This window comes from Asparagus officinalis, chromosome 4 (genome assembly GCF_001876935.1).
Source record: "Asparagus officinalis chromosome 4, Aspof.V1, whole genome shotgun sequence".
NCBI lineage: Eukaryota > Viridiplantae > Streptophyta > Magnoliopsida > Asparagales > Asparagaceae > Asparagus > Asparagus officinalis.
The window spans coordinates 20,250,343-20,277,117 of NC_033797.1; the positions used below are offsets into that span (position 1 = coordinate 20,250,343).

Below are 26,775 nucleotides of genomic sequence, written 5' to 3' on the forward strand. Positions count from 1 at the left end.
TATCCTCAAGCTCCCATGAGGATCACTAAGCTCCTGAAGAGAAGATACACCCGTATCATTAAATAACATGCACCTGCTGTCATATATAGGGTACCAATCTTTTTGCCTCGGACAATCATCATTGCTCCTTTTAAGATCTTCCAATTATCTCCATGAAAGGTCGTAGTGTATCCTTTCGTCAGCCAACTGGCTTATGGATATTAAGTTCTTTCTCAGATCGAGAATATACCTGACATCCTTCAGCTCTCATATTGATCCGTTCAACTTAATTTTTACTACACCTTTGCCCACAATAGCACACGGTTGATCATCACTAAGGTATACATATTCAAGATTTTTTGGAACATACTTCTTAAAGAATTCTTTCTGAGAAGTAGCGTGGAACGACGCTCCTGAATCTAACACCCAAGATTCCTCCTTGCTCTCCAAAGAGCATATCAATACGTAGTCTCCTCCTGAGGTGGAAGTGACATGCACCTCTTCCTTCGCCTCCTTCTCCTTCTGTGCACTCTTGCATTGATTCTTATAGTGCCCGGTCTTTTCACAATTCCAACACTCGATAGCCTTCGAGCTGTAGCTTGAATTCTTTGACTTGGACCTCCTGTCCTTTGATCTACCTCAGTAGTTTGATTTGCCTTGTCCATTCTCTCTGGTTAAATTTCTACTTCTTGACTCTGTATGTAATACTGAAGAGGTCGTAGCTTTACCCGACTCTCTCCGTCGGATCTTCTCACTGAGAACCAGATCACGAATATCGTTAAACTTTAACTTGTTGCTTCCCGACGAGCTACTCATAGCTGTGGTTGTAGCGTTCTAGCTTTCTAGTAAGGAAGACAAAAGGATCAACGCTCGAACTTTCTTATCAAACTCAATTTTAACTGAACTCAATTGGGTTGTGATCGTGTTGAGTTCATTGAGGTGTTGTGCTACTGACGTGGCTGCCACTATTCTCAGATTGCATAACTACCTCATCAAATGAACTTTGTTCATGGTTAATAGCTTCTCATACATAATTGAGAGTGTTGTCATAAGACCTGTCGTGGTCTTCTCCTTCTGTAGGTTGTTTAAAAATTATTATAGATAGTTGATCTCCATCAAATAACAATGATGGAAGTTATAATCTGATGACTTCCGTATCAATAACTCGACAATGAAAGTTACAATCAAATGATTTTTATATCAACAAGTAAAGACTACAATTAGAAAATTTTCACGTAGATCAAAAGTGTTACAATTCGATGACCTTCACAGCAATCGATGAAAGCTCTGATTCAGTAGTCTTCACAATTAACAGCGAGAGTTATAATCTAACGGCTCTCATATTTCAAGGAACTAATGCAAATATTACAAAACAATAAGCTTTGTAACGCTCTGACGAAAGAGATTACAATTCAACGATCTCTTCAGTCCAATATGAAGAGCTCATCTCTGTATTCTAGAAATGAAAACACAAGTGACCTCATTCTAGAGTCAAAAAATGCAAACGCGGCTTCAATCCAGCTGCAAACGCAGCTCCTAAAATACTACCAACGCAGCTTTCATCCACTGCCAAACGTAGCTCCTAAATATTGCCAACACAGCTTCCATCCGCTATCAAATGCAACTCTTAAATACTGCCAACACAGTTTCTAACTGTTGCCAACACAGTTTCCATCTGCTGCCCAACGCAGATTCTAAAAGCTGCTAACGCAGCTTGCAAACATTGCGTTCAAACACAGATTTCATTTTAGAACGTAGTCTCTGCGTTTGACTCATTCAAAAGAGCTGAACAATTTCAAAACAGTTTCCCCCCATGATTTGAGGGATTTTCGCCCACTTAGAAACGGATTAAGGGGATGGTTACACCCCTTAATCCCCCTATAAATCTTAACAAACTCAACAGAGTTGGGGGCTGGATCTTTCTAGGATCTTGGAATATCATCGAATCTTTTTGGGGATTTGGACCTTGATCTTTTTTGAAGAGAAAAAGGAGTTCGACATTTGGATATCTTGGAACATCCTTCAGCTTTGGTATTTGGCTTATTAACCGAATTTTGGTTCAATTCAACTCTTCCACATAGTTTAAACTCGCACGGAGTTATTAAACCCGTTAAGAGTTCTGCTTAACTTACCACGCAAGTTTCATCGACTTTAATCTAACAAGGTGAAACGTCGGATCATCAACGAGAAGCAAACTTGACACTAATATCGAGGGAGAAATCTCATCGCTACCGTGAAGAACCCAGGTTAAACAACGGGAATGGTCTCCGTCAATCCCTTCTCTCTTTTATAAATCGAGAATCCGATACAAGAAGATCATAATTTCTTTTTTCTAAGTCTGTTAGAAAGAAGTTGTATCGAGAGAATTATAATTCATTCTTTTTCTAAGTCTGTTAGAGAGAATAATAGAAATTCAATTCTCCATTTTCTTCTTTAATTTTCCCACAAACACCTTCGCAATATTGAACGCAACATTATGAGTTAACGTTAATCTGATAACTCTGAGGGCTTGTCTGTCTAGAAGGTTCCATTCATTTTCCTTTATAGAATCGGGCATCTTCCCCGAGAGGGGTTGATACAGATTTTTTTAATACAGATAATCCTCTATCTGTATTTTCTAGAATCTGAAATCTGTTCCATCAAACTTTTCTAATCTCACTTTTCTTTCATCTGCGGCCATCGTTCTCACTTGAATCCGACTTCCTCTAGATTATTTTAAGCTCTGATACCAGTTGTTGGGGAATACCCGGGGCTACGTTAAACCCCTAAAACAACAAAAATACAATATAGAGAAAAGTACACTAAGATTTACAAGGTTTGGCAAATTTACCTACGTCATCGGGAGCCACACAATTAATTTTTTATTAATCAAAGAAATTACAATGCAAGAGCAGATCTCAAACTTAAGATTTCTCAATAAATAAAAGTTCGTTACTATAGCTATAGTAATAACCCTCTTTAATTTCTTTCTTAAATCCCCCCTTGAAACTTAGTGTTGAGCGCTAGGAAAAAGAAGAAGAGAAATCGCCACTGTAGCTAAGAATAAGAAATCGCCTTCGCCAAGAAAAAATCGTGAGAGAGAAGGAGAAGAGAAGCACACGAGATCTCAGGCTTGGTGTTCCTTTTATCGGTGAACCCTAGCGCCAAGCTGGTGACAGGCTGTTGTAGGCAATAAAAATTGCCTTTAAATCCTTATCAGAGAAGTTCAGAACAAAACTGCTAAAACCTCACCCGAAATAGCAAGAGAGGGGAAAACGCAGATATCTCCCAAACCGTAAGGAATTTGGCGAAACGGAGGAAGCGAACCAAAGCCTTTGGCTAGGTTCGGATGACTCCATCTCGTCGAGATAGACGATTTTCATATATAACTCGTCCAATTCCGACTTACGGTTTGAAAGTTACGGCTTATTCTTCAATCCATGCTCAGGAGCTCGCCTGCAGCTCGAATCGCCTGCAGTCCCAAATCCGCCTGCAGACCCAAGTCTGCCTGCTCGCCTGCAGCTCGAAATTCGCCTGCAGTCCCAAATCCGCCTGCAGACCCAAGTCTGCCTGCTGTTCCGAGTTTGCCTGCAGACCCAGCTCGCCCCGCAGACCCAAGCTACAGACTCGTCAGCTCGCTGTCAACTGCCCACTTGGAGTATGGGAACAGTTACATCAGTGGTCAAATCCCACAAATCAAGGGAGATGGGACAGTACTCCAAGACCGTCAAGTGGCCGCTCACAGTACGAATGACTGGGCAGGTGTCAAGTCGACCTGAACATTCATAAATACACGTCAAGTGGCCGCTCACAGTACGAATGACTGGGCAGGTGTCAAGTCGACCTGAACATTCATAAATACAGCTCACCTCGGCTGTCTGAGTCAAGGGCCGAATCCGCCAGCATTAGGCGAAGCTGTCCAAGCCCACTCGAGTACCAGGAACATGCTTTCCCGCCTCTCTTGTCCTGAAGAGAGGAGACACGGTACTCCAGGACCGCCGAATAGCCGCCCACAGTACAAGTGAGCAGACAGGTGCCAAATCAACCTGCACCCTCATAAATGCGACTCACCTCAGTTGTCCAAGCGAAGGGTGAAAGCCACCGGCGCTCGATGGTTGGTCAGATCCATTCGAGTACCTAACAGCCATTGTCACACGTACGAGGATAGGCCTTCCCATTCCTATGTGATATGACATAAAGCACAATCCCTCGAATGACCATTCATATTGCTAGGGCGGCAGGCTCTCTCACCTCCATCAGTGGCCAAATCCCACGAATCGAGGGATGGCCCATGCCATCCATTGCCTGTTAAAACCCATCTTCAGCAGCATGAAGAAGGGGATTGGCTATTGCATATTCTGCTGGCTAATCTCCCAAAGGTTGAACCCGGACCTTTGCCAAAGGCTCCCTCATTTGAGAACTGAAGCTCCGGCAGCAACTTCGGTCAGATCGTCCAAGGGAAGCAGACTCGGCACGAGCACCGAGCGAAGCATCCTATCGCCACCGAGGAACCCACGTTAAACAGGAGGGCCTTCCCTCCGTTCTGTTGTAACATTTGATTCATTAGTTTGTAATAAGCTTCTTATCATACAAAAAAGTTCCCGTTTCGGGAGATCAAAACTTATCACTACAGAAATGGCGACCACAGTGGGAAATCTGGGTTCCATGGTCGATGAAGTTGGTGGTAGGCTGCAGTCTGACGAAGGTTGGTGCGGATCTAAACTGTTGAGCTTGTTATGAAATTCGAGGGTACTGTACAATAGTCCTCTTCCTCGCAGAATTCACGAGTCTGGTGATGGCTCAGAGTCGTGCGGTGGCCCAGCCAAGAGGCTGAGGCAACGCAAGCCTGTGGATCTAACCAAGCGAAGGCCGGGGGTTTTTTTCCCCCCAAACAGTTTGAGGCCGAGCCGAGACTTCGAGAATGGCAGGTCCAGGGGCTGCGGAGTGGATCGAGTGAAGATCATCGCAGACCCTGTCAAAAGGAATCAGCGCAATTGCTACTGTGACGCAGACTTACGCCCGCGTCGACATAACGTCCTCGTTCAAAAGCTTAAACGCGGTGACAGAAAGCTCGCGCTCGTTCGAGGCCAATCCTCATCCCACGACGGCCTGAATTATATTCAGGCTTGAGAGAAATGACCTCAGTGAGCTCAGGTTCCCAGTTTCGGCGAACCGCTCAAATCAGGCAAGTTTAACGGTTTAGGCGAGCCCCACTTCTTGAGCCAGGTTCCCGGTTATGACGAACCGCTCAAATCAGGCGAGCCTAACGGTTTAGGCGAGCCCAACCTCTTGAGCTAGGTTCCCATTTTTGGCGAACCGCTCAAATCGGGCAAGCCTAGCAGTTTAGGCGAGCCCCACCCTGTGAGCAAGGTGCTCAATTTTGGTGAACCAAGGGCACCTGGCGAACTCTGCAGTTTAAGAGGGCTTCGTCAAACAAGCGAACTTCACCAAGCTCGCCTGACGGCCCAAGATCACCAGAAAGGCGAAGCAACAGATCGCCAGACAGGCGCAGGCACACTGTGCCAATCTGGCCTGACAGGCGAACCTCGCCAGCATGAACCTCGCCAACACGCTCACGCCCAAATGGGGGTGGCTACTCTGTTTGCCTGCACAGGTCTGACATCCGTCTCTGACCACGACGGCGATGATTGCTCGGCAACGGCAACGTCGCAGACTTCAAGCTCAATTCGAGGCAGGCACGTGAGTGTGTACATGACTGACATCCCTGAGGAGATGTCTAGGAGGCTCGATGAGCAACAAGCAACCATCGACTCCCTGAAGGAGATGTTGGAGCAGCTTTTGAGCGAGAAGAAGAGGAAGAGAGAAAGGACTTTGCGGGCTTCGCATAAATCCTTGAAGCACAAAGAGCGGGTGCCTACTCCATCTCACTCCTCATCCGAGTCATCTAGAGGAGCGTCATCTTCGGGCCATAACCCAAGAGACAAGAGGTTTGACGATCTCCAAAGTCAACTCGACGCCTTGAAGCTCCAGAAGCATGTGAGCAAGCTGGGGGTTGTCAGACCGTATCCAATTGAATGGGATGCGGTCTCCTACCCGGCAAAGTTCGAGCCGCTGGACCTCCTGCAGTTCAATGGCAAGGGTTCTCCTACCCAGCACATCTACTACTTCCAGGCGCAAACTGGACACATAGTGGGAAACAATCCCATTATGACTCGACTGTTCATTGGTACCCTCAAGGGGGTCGCTTTTGAATGGTTCCGCAGATTGGAGCCCGGGTCCATCACCTGCTGGAAGGACATGGAAAGGCACTTCATGGCCAGATTCTTCGACGATGACACAGAAGTATCTATGGCCACCCTGCTAACTGTGAAGCAGAGTCGACGATGACACAGAAGTATCTATGGCCACCCTGCTAACTGTGAAGCAGAGGAAGACAGAGTCTGTAGACAACTTTGTCAAGAGATTCAGAAACCGATCGTTGCATTCCCGCGATCGAGTTTCCGAGGCCACACTCATCGAGATGTGCCGGAACAATCTCTCCATCAGCGTTCTATCCAATATGGGCGCTGTTGAAGCTCGCTCATGGAAAGACTTACTCCGCCAAGGAGAACAAGTCGAGAGCATGCTCAAGCATATGGGTGACGAAGACCCGCATGAATTTCGAGGAGATGATGACCGAGATGCCTTGGTAGTGGAGACCACTTCCTTATAATCCTACGATTTCCCCCGTTGATCCTCTTCAATAGGACGGCGGGCCCACAAAACTATCAAGTTAACTGCTACATCTGATAGTCATTTCTCCATCAGTCTCATTTAACTTGACGATGGATATTTTAAAACTATCAAGTTAACTATTACCTCTGATAGTCTCCTCCAAATTTCCCCCGTTAGTCCTCTTCAATAGGACGGCGGGCCCACGAAGCTATCACGTTAACAATCACCTCTGATAGTTCCCTTACACTCCGACAAGTACACGAGTATAAACTGCTTCTTCTGATCCTCCAACTGGTATAAGAGGTTAAACTATTCCCTATACTTCCACCTCTCGAGCCAGGTTCCCAGTACGGGCGAATCGTTCAAATCAGGCGAGCCTTACAGTTAGGCGAGTCCCACTTCTTGAGCCAGGTTTCTATTTATGGCGAACCGCTCAAATCAGGCGAGCCTAACAGTTTAGGCGAGCTCCGCTTCTTGAGCTAGGTTCCCAGTTTCGGCGAACCGCTCAAATCAGGCGAACCTAACAGTTTAGGCGAGCTCCACTTCTTGGGCCAGGCTCCCGATTATGGCGAACCGCTCAAAACAGGCGAGACTAGCAGTTCAGGTGGGCTGCATCAAACTCCCACTTGGTCAAACCTTCAGATAGTTAGGACCAAAGCCACAATCCCCCGTCAATCCTCTTCAATAGGATGGCGGGACCCCCAAATCTGTCACGTTAACAGTTACCTCTGACAAATCAACTTACCACTAGGTCCATAGAGTTGCTCAAATCGTAATAAACTCCCACTGTCATGTTAACGGTAACCTCTGACAAAATCAACTTACCAATCCTCTTCAAAAGGATGGTAGGTCCTCAAAGTCGCTCCGATCGCGGCAATTCCTATCACGTTAACGATTACCTCTGATAGCCGACACCGTCATTCCCGCAAATGACGTTGTCCGATCAGTCGTCATACTCATACGTCCCTGAACGATTTGATTCTCCCAGCACCGTCTTTCCCATAAAAGGCGTTGTTGTTTGATAGTGGCCTACTATGCGATGTGCTGCTATTTCAGGGTTCGTCTTTGCCCCAAGAGAAGACAAATCAGGGTTCGTCTTCATCTTTGCCCTAAGAGAAGACAAGTTTCCCCCTTATACTCCGACTGGTGCATGAGTCTAAACTGCCCCCTTATACTCCAACTGGTGCATGAGTCTAAACTGCTCCCTACACTCTTAATCCAAATGCCTCGAAAGGCTAAGGATAGAGGAGAAATTTTAGCATTGAGCCTAAGAGAGACTCCTCGACAACTTACCATGCTAAGGGCAAGAGCATGGCTAGTCCAACTCAAACGGCAGTTGGTAAAGACAAATCAAGTCCGTTGATAGCTGAGGGTTTGCTCAAAATCCTAGAAGGCGATCATCAGCTGCGAGTGAAGAGCAGGATAGGCGATTTTCATATATAACTCGTCCAATTCCGACTTACGGTTTGAAAGTTACGGCCTATTCTTCAATCCATGCTCAGGAGCTCGCCTGCAGCTCGAATCTGCCTGCAGTCCCAAATCCGCCTGCAGACCCAAGTCTGCCTGCTCGTCTGCAGCTCGAAATTCGCCTGCAGTCCCAAATCCGCCTGCAGACCCAAGTCTGCCTGCTGTTCCGAGTTTGCCTGTAGACCCAGCTCGCCCCGCAGACCCAAGCTGCAGACTCGTCAGCTCGCTGTCAACTGCCCACTTGGAGTATGGGAACAGTTACATCAGTGGTCAAATCCCACAAATCAAGGGAGATGGCACAGTACTCCAAGACCGTCAAGTGGCCGCTCACAGTACGAATGACTGGGCAGGTGTCAAGTCGACCTGAACATTCATAAATACAACCCACCTCGACTGTCTGAGTCAAGGGCCGAATCCGCCAGCATTAGGCGAAGCTGTCCAAGCCCACTCGAGTACCAGGAATCCGCCAGCATTAGGCGAAGCTGTCCAAGCCCACTCGAGTACCAGGAACATGCTTTCCCGCCTCTCTTGGCCTGAAGAGAGGAGACACGGTACTCCAGGACCACCGAATAGCCGCCCACAGTACAAGTGAGCAGACAGGTGCCAAATCAACCTGCACCCTCATAAATGCGACTCACCTAAGTTGTCCAAGCGAAGGGTGAAAGCCACCGGCGCTCGGTGGTTGGTCAGATCCATTCGAGTACCTAACAGCCGTTGTCACACGTACGAGGATAGGCCTTCCCATTCCTATGTGATATGACATAAAGCACAATCCCTCGAATGACCATTCATATTGCTAGGGCGGCAGGCTCTCTCACCTCCATCAGTGGTCAAATCCCACGAATCGAGGGATGGCCCATGCCATCCCTTGCCTGTTAAAAACCCATCTTCAGCAGCATGAAGAAGGGAATTGGCTATTGCATATTCTGCTGGCTAATCTCCCAAAGGTTGAACCCGGACCTTTGCCAAAGGCTCCCTCATTTGAGAACTGAAGCTCCGGCAGCAACTTCGGTCAGATCGTCCAAGGGAAGCAGACTCGGCACGAGCACCGAGCGAAGCGTCCTATCGCCACCGAGGAACCCACGTTAAACAAGGAGGGCCTTCCCTCCGCTTCTGTTGTAAACATTTGATTCATTAGTTTGTAATAAGCCTTCTTATCAATACAAACGAAGTTCCCTGTTTTCGGGAGATCAAAATTTACACCTACAGCTGTCGCCAACCATGCGAGCGTTCGAGCTCCCTTGTGGGCCCCTCAACCTCGCCTGCAAGGAGCCTCAACCTCACATGCAGCAAGTCGCCTCCAGCTTGCCTACGTCGCCTGCGTTCAAGCTCGTCTGGACTTCGCCTGGAGCTCGACCTCGCCTGAAGCTCGACTGTGGATCTCCTCGAATTCGCCTACAATGTTCGACGACCTCGCGTGACAGGTTTGGGCTACACCCAAATCCAACAAATTTCACATAAAGCTCCAAATTAGGATTATGTGCAAGAAGACCCGGGGAGGTTTTGTGAAACTAACCCTAATTTCTTCTTCATACTCATTCGATTCTTTCCATGTCATTTCCATTTATTCTTTCATATTACTATTTTTTTCAAGATCTTGATTAGACTTTTTCTAATAGGTGTGGATATTGATCAAACAATAATCAAATAGTTTGATTTGTTATTTCTTTGAAAGAAATATTATTATCCATCTAATCTTCATTCAAATTCGATGCACAATATCACTTAAGAGAAATCAATTTAATTTTTATATTCAAATATCAAACGAATCAAATGTAAAACATTTACATATTTGATTCATCAGCTTATGAAATATTTATTTAAAAATTAATTTCTTGCTATTTTTCATATTTGGATCCTCATATTTTATTGTTTTAGATTATGCGTTAATTTTAGGAGACTAAGGGCCAATTTTATATTGCTTTTTTCAGGGTGTTCAATAAGTAGTCAATAATGGCGTTTGATGAATTTTTTTGATATACTTCTTGAAACTATTTCTACTTTCAAGGGGTGTTTTTTGAAGCAATATGAGGATGCTTTTAGTTTCTGCTTTTTTTTATATTGTATACCATAAATATCTTTTATCTTTTGACATTGATCATTAAGCACAATTCTAATAAATACTTTAACAGTTTTTAAGCAGATTTTTATACTTGATTACCAAACAACTATTTTCAAATGTTTATACTACTTTTAAGGGGTGTTTTTTGAAGCAATATGAGGATGCTTTTAGTTTCTACTTTTTTTAGATTGTACATCATAAATATCTTTTATCTTTTGACATTGATCATTAAGCACAATTCTAACAAATACTTTAATAGTTTTTAAGCAGATTTTTATATTTGATTACCAAACAACTATTTTCAACAACTTATATAAGTTGCTTCTATAACCGTTTTTATAAGTAACTTATTATTAGCTCTAACAATAACAAATTAACCCTAAAAGTTCCAAGAATTTTTTTAAAGTGTATTTAAATTAGGAATTTATACATGAAGATCAAGATTGTAAAGGTTTATTTGTTTGTTATGGATTCAAATGCTATTTTAAAATTAACTAGATATATTTAATTAATATTTGATAAATATTTTGGGAACCTACTCATATTTCAATTCAGATTGGAAGAATTTTAAAGAATATATCTGTGTTCAATTCTCACGTGAGGGCAAACCATTGTTTACTTTTAAAATAGAGGAAAAAGATTTTAAGTTTTTTTATAAATTAAGTATTATAATTACTTTAGTCATGTTTGCTTATGAGATTCATACCAAAATAAATCACTTATCGCAAGAGAAAAATCTAAATATGACATTTACAAGAGACTCATATCCGAACCCAATAGCATATTTGTTGAAGGACTTGTAACTAGGGGTGCATTCAGTCCGGATACAGATAGGATATGATACTTATCATATCCATATTCGTTTATTAATTTTGAATACGGATACGGATATACCTCGGTAAGGAAAATTCATATCTATATCCACTAAAATCGGATACAGTTACGGATATACATGTGAATATAAACAGATATGCATGCGGATATATAAATGGATATGCATGTGGATACAGAACGGATATGAAAAAACTAGATGGTATTGAGAAAATAATAGTTCATGTGATACAAAATAGTTCTTTAATATGTTCATTATAACAAAAAAGCTAAGATTAGATATCTTGATCATCAAAATTAACCAAAAATCCATAATGTAAGAATTAAAACTATTGCAAGAGCATGACTAATATGTATTCGGATATTTTGGATACTGTTGATATCCGAGATCACACAGTCGATGAGAGCTTTCCGCTGATGGATGCAGTTCATATCTTCGCGTTGATGATGAAGAGAGAGAGGATGGGAGATGGGGCCGACTCCTCCTCCGACTTTATGCCCGATCATTGGATTGGAATTCCTGATTCTTCTACATAAACAAGAAGAACGAACCAGTAAGAGGGCGGGGCTTGTTTCCCCCGTGGTATCTCTGACGGTCAAGTCAGCTGGTGAGTTTGAGTGGGGTTTGAGGGAGAGTCCCGGGACCATTGATGTCCTTGTAAGGGGGTACTCTTTTAGAGTTATTAGTTCTCTTTTTAGTAAAAGTAGATCAAGAGGGAGAAATGATCCCCAGAGTTTTATGAAGAAGAAGAAGAACCTTTTTTTTTGTTTTTCTTACCTTCCCTCCTTTTATAGTCCATCGCCTCTGAGATGCTGACCCTTGGCTCTGACTATGCACAGGATGGCGGTTATGGGGTGAGCAGACAGGCTGCTGAGTCATCCTTCGCTTTACAGATGTCGGCTGGTGACGGGAAGAGAAGTCATTCGAGCATAGGAGAGACTGTCTCCATAAGATCCCGGATTTGAAAGATGAGGCATTACGAAAGATAGGTCGGCTACTTAGTCATCATCCGCTTTACAGATGTCGGCTGACGACTGAGAGGGAAGTCATTCGAGCCCTGGAGAGAATGTCTTAGTAATCTCTGGGAAGTGACTTGTGAACGGAGTAAGCTGTTTACGCATGAGATTTGTCAAAGTTGAGATCTTGATAGGACCGATCAATACTGTAGTGTTGATTGATGTATATCTGAAGGGAGCTTAGTTGGATCTTATCCCCTCAGTAGAGACGGATTGATTTTTGAATCGTCCCTATAATTTGTCGACCAGACAATCAAGCGAGCTTCTGGCCGAGTAGACTGCCCAGTAGATGGTCGAGCCGACTATTTGAGGAGTCGTCTCGATCATGATGTGGGTGGACTCTTGAGGAGTCGTCTCGATCATAAGGGGTCGACTGATCCCGTACTTCGTGTCAGTAAAGATGACTCGTTTGCTCAGCTGGTCGATAGATTTGTCCTTGGCTGGGCTTTGGGCCGCTAAGCTGGTTTGTGTCATAGCTCTTTTGGGCCTATGAAGACATAGCTTCTCAATATTTTTATCTTTAGATGGTAAATTACCATAACAGATACAAATCCAGATATTTCACTAAAAAACCATACCCGTAACTATATATAGACCATCGATTATAGATTTGAATAATCATATTTGTATCCTAACAGATACAGTTATAAATATTTCTCTGGATACGGGTACGATTTAGCACCCCTGCTGGTAACCTAAAACCTAGGAGGAAAAAAAAAAGATCCGGTTCAATTTTTTAATCCCGACTCGAGAAGCGAGCGAACCGCTCGTGCGCAGGGCAGGACCACGCTCAAATAAGTGCAAAAATTAAAAAAAAAAACAAAACCAAGATTTAAAAAAAAATTAAAAAATTAAACCGAATCCCAAGAGCGGGCCGGTTTCGTTCAAAACCCGCAACCGTTGAACCCCACTCGACACAGCTCAGTTCAGACTTCTTCATCATCATGATCATCTCCTTCCTTTATTCACTATAAATACAACCAACCTTTCTCATAGAACTAAATTCAACTCATTGTGCTCTCACTACTAAAACTAGCTATAGAGAGAAGAATGGCTTCAGCTTCTAATGGCATTGAGGACAAAGTGGCAGAGGATGTAATTATTGGTAGATATATTGAAATGGAGAGAGACGATGAAGAGAAGACAGTGAAATCTAAGCTCTCTAGCTTCCTTTGGCATGGAGGCTCAACTTATGATGCTTGGTTCAGTTGCGCTTCAAACCAGGTCATACTTCAAATGCCCTTTTTTCTAAATAAAAATGTCCAAAATTTCATTATAAGATCATAATGAGATATATATACTAAAAAAACATAAAAGGAAACAATGACATAATTTGTTCATATTTGTTAATGAAATGAACCCCAGCTCATTGGCATCCGTAGTATTTTCTTAAAAAGGAAAACGTATAATGAAACAAAATACAGACCATAGGACCCATTTTCATTATTTATCAATTAAGTTAGTTTTTCTTTTCCAGGTAGCTCAAGTTCTGCTGACTCTTCCATATTCATTCTCACAACTTGGAATGGTGAGCGGAATACTACTACAAGTATTTTATGGGCTTTTAGGGAGCTGGACTGCTTACTTGATTAGTGTCTTATATGTTGAGTATAGAGCTAGAAAGGAAAGAGAAAAGGTTGATTTCAGGAATCATGTAATCCAGGTAAAATTTTAGTTAACCAAATTAACTTAAATAAATTTTTAATGATTTTGGAGGCATTTTTCTAATTACATTGTTTTATTTTGATTTAAAAAAAAAATCAGTGGTTTGAAGTGCTTGATGGATTACTTGGTAAACACTGGAGGAATGTAGGCCTGGCCTTTAACTGCACTTTTCTCCTGTTTGGATCTGTGATTCAGCTAATTGCATGTGCTAGGTACATTTATTAACAACAGTTAATTCTTCGCTTTTCTCTCTATTTTAATTTAATGTAAATAGATCTTATTTTTTTCAATATTTGATTTTTTTTGCAGTAATATATATTATATAAATGACAACTTAGACAAGAGAACGTGGACCTATATCTTTGGTGCATGCTGTGCTACTACAGTTTTCATCCCTTCATTCCACAACTACAGAGTTTGGTCTTTTCTTGGCCTTGTTATGACTACATACACTGCTTGGTATCTAACCGTTGCTTCTCTAATCAACGGTCAGGTAATTTTCTTTTTCTATCAATTATAGATTTAACTTTTATAATTTTGTTCTGAAATTATCATTATTCTTACTAATTAGATTGAAGGAGTTAAGCATTCGGGGCCAGCGAAGCTGGTGCTATACTTTACTGGGGCTACAAACATTCTTTACACATTCGGTGGCCACGCTGTTACTGTGTAAGGAGACAGCCCTCGTTTCATTTTGCAAATTAATTTCTTTTATTAATTATATTTATATAAGATTTAGGCTCAGTTGCCCATGTGATGTGATCTTTGATAGAGCCACTTATCCAGATTTTCTGCAGATTTTTTTTACCCCCCTTATATAAGAAAGAATTTAATGGCAGGGCAAAAGATTTCTTTCTGAATCATTTACCTCATTTTGAACTGAAAATTTCAAATAATGGAGGTAATAATAAAGCCTGACGTAGTGACTATTGAAGGGATTGTACAGTCAAACAAGCTTTTGTTTTATTGCTGCTATATATGTCTGTGTCCTGTTACAATGCACTTTAGGTGCAGGGGTCGTAAAATGATGCAAAACCTGAAAAGATTATGACAGATGCATGAAATGTAGGTTTGGTTGATTATAGAAACAAAGGCATCTTCTTTTTTTTTTTTTTTGTTATAGTTGAACTTTCATTCACCCAGAAGAAACCAATGCTTGGAGGCCCTCTAAATTTGAACTAATTTTTAAGCTCATTAATTTTCACAAAACATCCTTCTAAAACTTTGCTTTTCTTTCAAAAGTTTCTTGGGGGGGAACATGCTTTTTGTTTTTCATCCAACATTTCTCTTGGAGAGTGGGTCATAGGCTATGTTGCTAGTCCAAGGTGGATGTAAACGTAACATGACCTCTTGCTCACTACAAAGAGGCATTGTGCCCTTAATGATAGATATACATTCAAGGGAAAGAATTTACTAGGCATTCTACTAGGAAAAAGTTAAAGAAGTAAAAACCTTTTTAACTTTTCCAGTCAAAACATCTCCATTGTTTCTTCACAGTTAAGAAATTAATTACTTTTAGTGATAACTATTTATTATTTCATATTCAATTATATTTTTATTTGAAAATAAGCACAAGTGCCTCTTGTTTGAAAGTAAGATATTAGACAATAGAAATGATTAATTGCCAAAAGACCTCCTGTAGTTTCTATCATGCCAAAAGACCTCCTGTAGTTTCTATCAACAAAGATAAGACTCCTTAGTGAATTTTTCCTCTCTTTTAACAGTTATCGGCACTTAAGCAAATAGTGCAAGGAGTCTATCCACACCAGTAGAGGGTCTATTTGTAATTGGTATGGGCGATTGTATAGAGGGTCTATCTGCAATTATCCTTATCATAAAACAATTCCAACTATCTAAACATCATAGAACGATTATGATCGAGAGAGTAACAATGTGGTTCCAGCGGTGATTTCCACAGAATTTTTTCTAACACATCCGTAACTTCTAGATACTTTACACAGAAATAGTAAACTTAAGTGCTAAAACTAATTAGAAAACATAACTAAAGGCGATGTAGATATCTGACTCGTTAGTTCCTAACTTACCATAGCATTCATTTTTCAATTGTATTAGTGGCTCATACACCTCCTCTATCATGGAATCACATTATTTATTGCAAAAGACTATTTTACTAGCACTTACACTCTAAATTTCACAGTGAAATCATGCACGCAATGTGGAAACCTCAAAAATTCAAGGCAATCTACCTCCTGGCAACCGCCTACGTGATGACACTCACCCTCCCCTCAGCGGCCAGCGTCTACTGGGCCTTCGGCGACGAGCTCCTCAACCACTCCAACGCCTTCGCTCTCCTTCCCAAAACTCCGTTTCGCGACGCAGCAGTCATCCTCATGCTAATCCACCAATTCATCACCTTCGGATTTGCTTGCACTCCGTTATATTTCGTTTGGGAGAAGCTCGTTGGACTTCACGATTGTCCGAGTTTATGTAAGAGAGCGGCGGCGAGGTTGCCCGTTGTGGTTCCGATTTGGTTCTTGGCGATTATTTTCCCGTTCTTTGGGCCGATCAATTCTGCAGTGGGGGCGTTGCTCGTGAGCTTTACTGTTTATATTATTCCCGCGCTGGCTCATATGATTACTTTCAGGGGGGCTGCTGCAAGAGAGGTATTTGGTTTTTTATTACTGACATTAATTAATTAAGGCTAATTTATGTGATAAGTTGCTTTTAGTTAGCTAATAGCTAGTGTTGAGAATCTTTACGAAGGTAAGTAACGGCTTAAGTGTGTGAAATTATATGAAATTAACAAATAGAAATAGCTTTAAGACGTGCATCACTGATTAGAATAATAACTTCCAGTGAATTCTTTGAGCATATGCCAAGTGTTACTTTGGAGTAGTAGAGCATTTAGAGATGTTAACTAAAAATAGTAAGCTATTTCTTGGCCAGTGGCATGTCAAATTTGCAAATGTAGAAAAAAAAATTATCTAATTATTAATATGCTTGTTACTATGTGATTGATGTTTAAATGTGTCTTTACATATATGAGAATTAATGTTGCATATAGTTGCTTTGCTTTTATTATTAATTATCATTATTTTAAATCTTAGTTTAGTCATCCCACCGCTCCGTACTTTTTCAGAGTACAAAAAAGATTGTTACACAATTTACCTAAGAAACTTCCATCACAAATTGAGAACTAAAAGTTCAACATCTCAACAGTCAACTACAAAAAAACAGTCGTATGTACGAAAACTTGTGCAACGAAGAATTAATGAGCATAATCACATACTCAAAAAATAACCAAGAACACAGTTTAAAGAATGCTTTCCTAATTATGTACATATATTTTTGTTACGTGTGCAGAACGCGGTAGAACCTCCACCAAAAATCCTAGGCCGATGGATTGGAGCCTACACCATCAACATATTCATCGTGGTTTGGGTCTTGGTGGTTGGATTTGGGTTCGGTGGATGGGCTAGCATGACCAACTTCGTGCATCAAATAGATACCTTCGGTCTCTTCACCAAGTGCTATCAATGCCCACTGCCTCCTTCTCCGCCTCCCCTCCCCCTGCCTGCCAATTCAACTTCACCCGCGACTCCTCCGGTTTATAACACCGCTAATAATTTCACGGTGTTTTCTCCTTCTCCGTCTCCCTCGCCTTCGTATTTTGGGCATCGTCATCGCCATCACCGCCACCACAACTAGAATCTTTGGAATTTGATGCCGTTGAGCGATGGAGTGTAGTTTCGGTTAGCAATGTCCAATTTATGCCATGCATGCAGCGTTTCTACTAGTGGTAGTGGTTGGTACGTAGTTAGTAGAGGCAAAGATGTCGGTTTGGTACATGGAGAGAGGAGTTGGTATCAATGTTCGTATTCTGTAATTTTGGTTCAAGTTCAGAATGTATAAGTTTTATGGGATTATTAATTAAACAGTTGGTTTTCTTTTATCTTTCTTTACATGCTTTACCTGTTCCCATCACCTATTATTAAACAGTTGGTTTTTTTTTTATTACCCTCGAGAGGGCATCACTATATTAATTTCCATAACTCGTAACTCGCGAGAGTGTATTTTGTGATTTTCCCCATCTTTGAAAAAAGTCATAGTAAAGAGTGTAATCACGGGCTAATTAAAAGAGACGAGACGTTGCAAGAATTTTGTCTCCGAGAAAGATGCAAAGAAGTGTATATGGACAAAGTTAACGTTTGCCCTCTGGTTGTGCCGAAATGACTCATTTAGAAAGAGGAGAAAGGACAAAATGCTGCCCTCGGACACGCCAAGCTCAATGGTGAGGAAATAAAGCAAATAGGTTATTAGGACAAAGGATTGGTCCTTCACAAGCCTTTCTGTCTTAGGGGGGGTTTCTTTCCCTTTCACAAAGGAGATGCGGTGATGACGTACTTCATGATTGATTGTTGGCAGGGAGAATCACTCTTTTCTTGCAGCAAGAATATTATGGACAAATAAGTCATGGTTTGGCTGCATTATGGACCACTAAGAGCATCTCCAACCCAAAAACCTAAAATGGTGTAGTTTTTGTTGTGCGCGTCGCGGAAGCGTGACAACCAAACGGACGTGCTTCGAGAACCAAATCAAACAAATGTCGAGATAAAGGCCAAACAAATCAAAACAACGGCACAAATCCAAACACAATAGTTTTACGTGGTTCGGCAATTGCCTACGTCTACGGGGCAAGAAGGGGATGGGGTTTTCACTAATAGAGAAAGAGTACAAACTGAGATTACAAATCACTCGAAGGAACAAACTAATCTCACCAACAAGCTCTTAATCTCTCCAAACAAAACCCTAAACAAATAGCTCAGAAAATACCTCTTTTCTGTGCTCCAAATATCCCCAATTTTTCTTCTCCTCCAATTTTCTCTTCCAATTGTTCCATATATATAGAAATCCTAAAATCATAAACATACTAGGAATTCTAAACCAAAACCAAATCAAATTAGGAATCCTAATAACCTATTACCAAAATAGATTAGGAATCCTAATAACATCATGTTACCAAAATAGAATAGGAATCCTAATAACCTTATGTTACCAAAATAGATTAGGAATTCCCTATCCAACAATTCTCCACATCGACGAAGTTTTCCCAAAACTAAGCCGACATCGACCAAACCAAATGCCTCACTTGTTGCGTCCAGTACGCCACGGCAACGGACTCATGATAACGGACTCCATCCACACAAGTCGAGACCCAAATGGGAGTACGAACACTCACCCAAATGTCGATATCTACTCACCAAATCGGCTGCATCAAAACTGACTGCCTACCTATCCTCTTGCCTAAGGAATCAAGTCTTCACGTAGTTCACCCAAATGGCCTCCAAAGGCCTCAATCAACTAGAAGAGTTCGCAACCCTTCTCCAATATCACGATCAAGTCTGCGGCTGATAGCACCTCCAATGGCTCCAAACTGAACTAATCCAAACATCTCCACCTGAGATGAACCAATGGCCATATCCAGACTACATCCATCAGCTGTACTCGAATCAATCAACCTATCATCTGCATCCATATCAACACGATTCCCAATCTGTGTCACATCAGCTGGATCCCAAATGATGCAGTATGATCTGGAGTTTCCACCCAACGTGGAGTAGCATCACTCTCCACCCGTTGCGATGTCCCAAAGATCTGATCACCACTCTCCACCTGCTGAGAGTCAAATGTAACATGCCTGCTCAGAACAAAGTCAGAAGCCAATACCTGATAATCAAACACGTCTCTGAATCCCAAATATGCTATTGGATCAAATCTCACATCCACGATGTGACCAAGTGCTAGGTAGCCAAACATCTGACGCAACCCAAAATCTGAAGCAGCTCCACCAGATCCCATATCTATACATGCAGCAGTCGGCAACCTATACATGAGACGGCTCAAACATGTTGTAGCCTGTACACCAATGCCAATGCTCGACATCAAACGCCGATCCTCCTCCAGAAAGGAACAGCTGCCCAAATCTACCATCTCGCCTTGTCGCCTCAAAGTTTCCACACCAATGAAGTGTCTCAAACTGCCATGATCTCGGTACAAATACAGTAGGTCCCTCTTGTACCTCCTTCTACAACCAGAATAAAGTACCTTCACCTTACTCCCAATACACTTCTTCAACTGTTGTTGACTACTAGGACTTCAAAACCAACGGGATTTGGTTACAACCCACAAATGCCTAGTACAATCCCCAACATAGGAAACCAAAATACCAATTTACCTTCCAATGATGCCTCATTGGAGGGCACCTAAATGCCTGAATGAACACCAAATAGAAGACCCTTCAATCATCAAATAGAAGTGCCAAACTCCACCTCGGTCTCCTTGCTCATACCAACGTGCTCAAAAGGACTTCAATATGCAGGTCAAGGGCACTTCTCAATAATCCAATGCACCGTATCAATAAACAAATAACCCAGCCTCAAATCCTTCTATCTCGGCCAACTATCTCAAAGCACCAACAAATGAAGAATAGATCCAAACTGATAAAGGAGAGAATTTTACCTCCAAATGAAACCCTAACAAGAGTCTCCAAACGATCTCCCCCCGCACGACGACAACGAGATCCACAAATAGGAAAAATCTCATCTTTATCTCCAAACGAAGCCCTCGAAGAGCCTCCAAAGCGATCTACTCCTCCAAATAGCCCAAGCGTCAACAAACCAATGCGAAATAAACGAAGAATAGATCCAAACTAAAAAAGATAGAGTCTTTACCAAAAAGATCGCACCTTTCTCACCAAACGAAGCCCTAGCCGAACTTCCAAATTAATCTACTCCTCCAACCAAGACAAAACCTTAGATCTGAAATCTGGAGCTCTGATACCAATTGTTGTGCGCGTCGCGGAAGCGTGACAACCAAACGGGCGTGCTTCGAGAACCAAATCAAACAAATGTCGAGATAATGCCAAACAAATCAAAACAACGGTACAAATCCAAACACAATAGTTTTACGTGGTTCGGCAATTGCCTACGTCCACGGGGCAAGAAGGGGATGAGGTTTTCACTAATAGAGAAATAGTACAAACTGAGATTACAAATCACTCGAAGGAACAAACTAATCTCACCAACAAGCTCTTAATCTCTCCAAACAAAACCCTAAACAAATAGCTCAGAAAATACCTATTTTCTGTGCTCCAAATATCCCCACATTTTCTTCTCCTCCAATTTTCTCTTCCAATTGTTCCATATATATAGAAATCCTAAAATCATAAACATACTAGGAATTCTAAACCAAAACCAAATCAAATTAGGAATCCTAATAACCTATTACCAAAATAGATTAGGAATCCTAATAACATCATGTTACCAAAATAGAATAGGAATCCTAATAACCTTATGTTACCAAAATAGATTAGGAATTCCCTATCCAACAGTTTTTACAACAAGTTGGTGTAGTTTTTACACCGAATTACTATTCCATCTCCAACCATTACACCAAATTTTACACCAAAAAGAATATTCATTTTATTTATAAACTATAAAATGGGATATGGTTGGAATATTTGATTTGTTATAACAAACTATAAGGGCAAACTTGAGAAAAACCAAAATCTCCATATCTACAGTGCTGCGCCAAATCTGGCGCAACACTGTAGCACCTCATCAAAATGGTGCTACATTTGTCGTCCGGTTGGAGGGAGATTTGGCGCAGCTTTTACGTCATTTTGGGTTTTTGGAGTTGGGTTGGAGATGCTCTAAGTCATGGTTTGGTGGGAGAGGACGTAAGGTAGGGTAAGGGGCTGTTTGGTTCAATTCCTATAAAAAAGAGGAAAAAGAAAATTACTCGAAATTTGATTTCCTTGTATTTTTATAAAATTTGCAGGAAAATTTTATGGAACTCAAAATAGTACCATATTTCTTGTTTTTTTGTTATTTCTTTGGTTGGTTAAAAGTATGAAAAAGTTTCTAACTTTATAGAAAATATGTTGTTTCCTTTTTCTTTTGTTTGGTTAGATGTCACTTTATAGAAAATAGCTTACTAACAACGTCCATGGGAAATCACATGGGAAGGGTACTGATGTACTTAATTATTTTTTAAATATATGCGTCAGATTTCTGGGTGATTTCCGCCCATTTTGAACGGAAATTAATTTCTATAAAATGGGGGGTACTTTTCTGTACTTTATAGAAAATTTTTCTGTCAGTTTATATAAATCTTCATTAAAGTTTTATTTACAAAACTACCACTAACAACCATTTTCTATAAAGTTTTCTATAAAACCACTCAACCAAACAGCCTCTCGGGACAAAAAATAGATTTGTGTTAAGTACACAATTTTTTGAAGGAAGAGACGGCACAAAATAAACTAGAGAGTAAGGGGGGTTATTGGTTGGGGTATTTTGGGGGATAATGAGATAATTTTGGGGATTCTATTTCATAGTATTATTCATTGGGACAATGGAACAAGGATAATACATTTTTGTGTTATTGGTTTTTTGGAACACTAGTGAGACAATTACAACACTTGGGATAAAATTACCCCACTCATATACAAAAATTTTATCACAATAGTAAAAACTTACCTCATCCTCCATATTTGAATAATGTTGTTCCACTTTGAAGGCAATTGAGATAGTTTTAAAATATTTTTGTATTACTTAACTAATACATGCAATTATATTATAAATATATAACATGATATATAAAATATAACATATATTAATATTTTAATAACATAATTTAATAACATATATTAATAATATTATATAATAGTAATTATAGTATAACGTATTTATTATAATATTATATAATATTGTAATAACATATATTAATAATATTATATAATAACATATATTAATATTTTAATAACATATATTAATAATATTATGTAATATATTATTATATAAATTAATTAATAATATTATATAACATTTATTATAATATATATAATATTTAGTCATATTTAATTTTTAATACATATAATAATATTTAATATATTATGTAATAATATTATATAGTATATTTTTATATAATTATTTATATATTTTATAGTTATTATATTATATGACATACTATATGATTAATATAATAATTACTATATTAGTAAATATTAAATATAACTATAATATTAATACTATTAGTTTTGAATATATATTAACTATAACATGATACCTTTAATATATATTGTTGTAATTATCATGTTAATTATAGATATATATATATATATATATATATATATATAATATATATTATATTAATATTATATATATATATTTATATATGTGTGTGTGTGTGTTGTGTGGGTGTGTTTTTTTAATTTTATAGTAAATTTTAAAAGTTTCATCAATAATAAATATTATATACTTTATAAAGTACATTAGACCTATGATATTATATTATAATATATAAATTAAATAATTTAATTAAGTATTTATTATATATATTATATCAATTATTATATAATGTAGCATACTAATATAATGTTAATTAGTAATTATTGTATAACATATTATATTTTTGTATAAATAAAATAATGTATTATATTAAATATTATATTATTATTATATTAAATATATTGATATTATATTATATTATATTAATTATTATATATAGTATAGCATGATAATATAATATAATATAATACAATATAATAATTAATAATAGTAATTTGTAAGTATAGTATAATATATTATATTTTAATATAAAATAAAATAATATTTATATTATAATAATATAGTAAACCAATTGGATAAGTTAATTTAAAAGTAATTAATAGATAAAATTATATTTTAATAAGGTGTCACATCATTAATTATCCTATATGAATTGTCAAATCAAAGACTCAAATTATCTCATTATCCCACTTTATCTCACTTAAAATATCCCAAAAGAATAAAATTGTTCTGTTGGAATAATTTTCTCACTTAGCTCAATTTGTTCCGACCAATTACCCCCCCTAAAAGAAGAAAACGAACTGCGAAATTATGCAACGGCTCTCTCCTCTCCTCTACCTCGTTGTACCTCCACTTTACCTCCTCAACCGCAAAACCATTCCCTCTCTCCTCGAAATACACGTCAATACGTCATTTGGTTTGTTCATTTGATTTGAGGAAGGTGCAATTATAGCTTGAAAGCACAAAATACAAGGTAAAGGAAAAAGAGTTCCATGGGATACTCAAGCACCATCAAACCAAACAGCGAAATCTGATAAAAAGAAATTAACATGTACGTTTGTCATTGAAGGGGAAAAAGCAGGCACTAGACAGTTGAGTTTTGCCAGTACAGCTGAAGAATCTCATGATACGAGAAGAATGATTCTGAGAAACAGAAATCAAATTCTTACATCTGCTGTAAAATTAAAGCTGCAGCTTGATCACTTAAAAAAGCCCAGTAACGCTCTCGATAAAATTTATTCACAGAATTGGAGAAAGAATTACACTAAAAAAGAGCTTATTAGCGCAACAATTGGTAGCATACGTGTTTTTGTGTCACAGCCCTATTAACAGCAGCACTTAGGGCTTAAAAAAGCCCTGTAACGCTCTCGAAAAAATCTAATTGCCTATACTCCTGTGTACTATGGTACCGTTTGTCAAACGGTTAAGTGAGGAGTTAAGGAGACTTAACCCCTTCTTAACCCGCCAAACATGAAAAATGTATACAATGGTTAAAGTGAGTTAACCCTTCATAATTTGCCAAACATAAAATATATAGAATGGTTAAGCTAACCCCTCTAGAGGGATTAAAATGAGTTAACCCCTCAAAATGAGGGGTTTACTAATACTCTTATTTATAAGGATTAAGAGCTAACCCTTCTAATTATAAAGAAAATAGTCAAAATCATTGTTATTCCTAAATACTAAAATTGATCCCAATGGCTAAAATAAAACTTATTTAACGGGTTAATAATTTAGTCCATCATATTATCGAATGGACTAAGTATATTAATCATTCTCTTTAACCCCTCTTCCTTAAGCCTTTGCCAAACGGAGCCTATAGGTAATAATCTCTATACTCGTTTGTTAGCGCTTAGGGCTTGTTTGGTATAAGGATAAAGGGGTTAAATTTTATCTTGGTATATTTATTTAAAACTTTAATCATGTTTGTTATTATGTTAAAATTTCATCAAGGTTAAAAGTTTAACTTCACGTGAAAATAAACATTAACCAAGTAAAGGGGTACAATAAAAAGGGGGAATTTTTTTTAGGTTTGGTTCATTTAACCAAGTGCAAATATAAATAACATTGAAAATTTCAAACGTTACAAGAAGCCCCCTGAAAATATTTGAGTTCACATAGAACACCAATTTTTGAAAATTACAAAAAAGACACACACAAAATTCAAATTTAAAAAAGAAACTAAAAATTTCAAATCTAAAGCATTACAATGAAAATCAAGGAAATACAAAACGGCTCCAAAAGTTTTGGAATTTGTAGGAAAAAAAATCCTAAACCTTTAAAAACCTGGAAAAACACCATTAAAATTATAAGATTATAAAAAATAAAAATAAAAGTTTCAAACATAAAACAATATACTGAAAATCTAAAATTATTTTCAAATTGCAAAAAACACAAAAAAAAATTTTAATTTGTTAGAAACACCCTAAAAAATTTAAAACTTACAGAAAAAGCTTGGAAATTTCAAACTTAAAACAGAACACAAAAGATCTATGAATTACAAACAGCCCACAAAAAATTTAGAAATTACAAAAAACACCTTAAACTTTCAAAGTTGCAATAAGCACCCCAAAAATTCAAAAATTCAAAAAAAAAAAAAAAACTCTGAATATTTCAAACCTACAAATAGTAGATTGAAAATCTTAGAAACATCAAGTCCAGGCATTCCAACCAACTCCAGCTGAGCTCTTGGGACAATGTAACAGTGAGATGGGCTTGCCAAGCAAACGTTGGGCTCGAAGCTCACACTATCCATCCATCCATTCTGAAAGTCCTCTATATCGTTCGCACCATAACATACATATACCATAAAATCTGTACAGAATACTCGAAAGATGATCATCATAGACAAAGAAAGACAGGTATAACGACAACAGAAGCTAGCTACCGTCAGATCGAAAAAGCTCGCAGAAAGCATAGATAGAAAATATAAAGCACGAGCCAACTCAAGTACCCCGAACAACATAATAGTGCTACAACACAGGCAATTAACACCGCAAACTACCGCATATGTGACTTTCACTAGGGCACGCTTGACGCAAAAGAACTACTACTTTCAGCATACATGAACTTTAAATCGGCACCCCATCTTTATTAAAAAAGCGTCCACCCCTCCTCAAAAGCACACTAGTCCCTTCTAAGTATATACTTTAATACAGAAAATGTTCGATAAACCGTCACCTTTGTCAAACTTGACCCTATCGCAGCATATATCCTGGACCACCATTATACAAAGTTTCCACACTTTGGGACTCAAGGCACAGGAAAGACCAGACCAGACGTGTGGTTTACCGATGCCTGTCGGTTTGAGAAGAAAGTGAAACAGTGGATATGATGATCAGGATAATCACCCATTAGCCTGTTGAGTGTACACAGATGCGGCAGTAACCAAGCCAAAGCATGATGTATAGCGCACAGGTTAAAGAAAAAGAAAGAATCGAACGCTTACAATAGGAATAAAAGGGCAGCAAACGAGATGAGATGCATTAGGCAGAGACTTGTCACTGGTCATTAGCACCCCAGGACGTGAGGACAGTAAAAACTAGGAGAATTTTTCGAAAGAGACCCAATTTAATAAATATTTAGGAAAAAACGACTGTTTTGCTAAATATTTAACAAAATAACCTCTTTTTTTGCCAGCTCACCAAGACTTGCCAAAAAGAGGTCGATTTTGCTAAACATGGGTTTCAAAACAAACGGGACCACTAGTCCTGCGTGTTTACTGATTGCTAATCACGGCCTAAACAAGACACAAAAAAGCTCACGGAAGTAGTAGTCCCATGGGTTTTCTGTTCTCTAGTACAAACTATCGATCCCAGATCCGAAACCTCTCTGCAGATGATACCCCAACCTGCTCCCATCTAAACAAACTAGAACAACATTCAAAACCAAAAAATTACTTCACTAAACCCTAACTTTTAAGGGAAAATAAAAGATCCAAGAGGTTAGCGTTACAGTTAGAAGAGCGACGAAGAGAATGGCACCGGAGGCGACGACGGCGGCGGAGGC

The 26,775-nt window shown here is 39.2% G+C and overlaps 1 protein-coding gene across 1 annotated transcript; it reads left to right on the forward strand.

The window, feature by feature from the left end:
* On the forward strand, positions 13,008-17,594 carry LOC109836865 (auxin transporter-like protein 2). Its single transcript, XM_020404901.1, has 7 exons — positions 13,008-13,234; positions 13,488-13,673; positions 13,775-13,887; positions 13,985-14,168; positions 14,247-14,344; positions 15,834-16,299; positions 17,000-17,594. The coding sequence occupies exons 1-7, from the start codon at positions 13,061-13,063 to the stop codon at positions 17,342-17,344; spliced, it is 1,566 nt and encodes a 521-aa protein (XP_020260490.1). The 5' UTR covers positions 13,008-13,060; the 3' UTR covers positions 17,345-17,594.

Bases quoted from the DNA above. Each gene is read 5' to 3' on its own strand.
- LOC109836865 (XM_020404901.1), top strand. From the start codon at position 13,061: ATGGCTTCAGCTTCTAATGGCATTGAGGACAAAGTGGCAGAGGATGTA. The intron at 13,888-13,984 runs GTACATTTATTA...TTTTTTTTGCAG, and splicing joins CAGCTAATTGCATGTGCTAG to TAATATATATTATATAAATG. The intron at 14,169-14,246 runs GTAATTTTCTTT...CTTACTAATTAG, and splicing joins CTTCTCTAATCAACGGTCAG to ATTGAAGGAGTTAAGCATTC.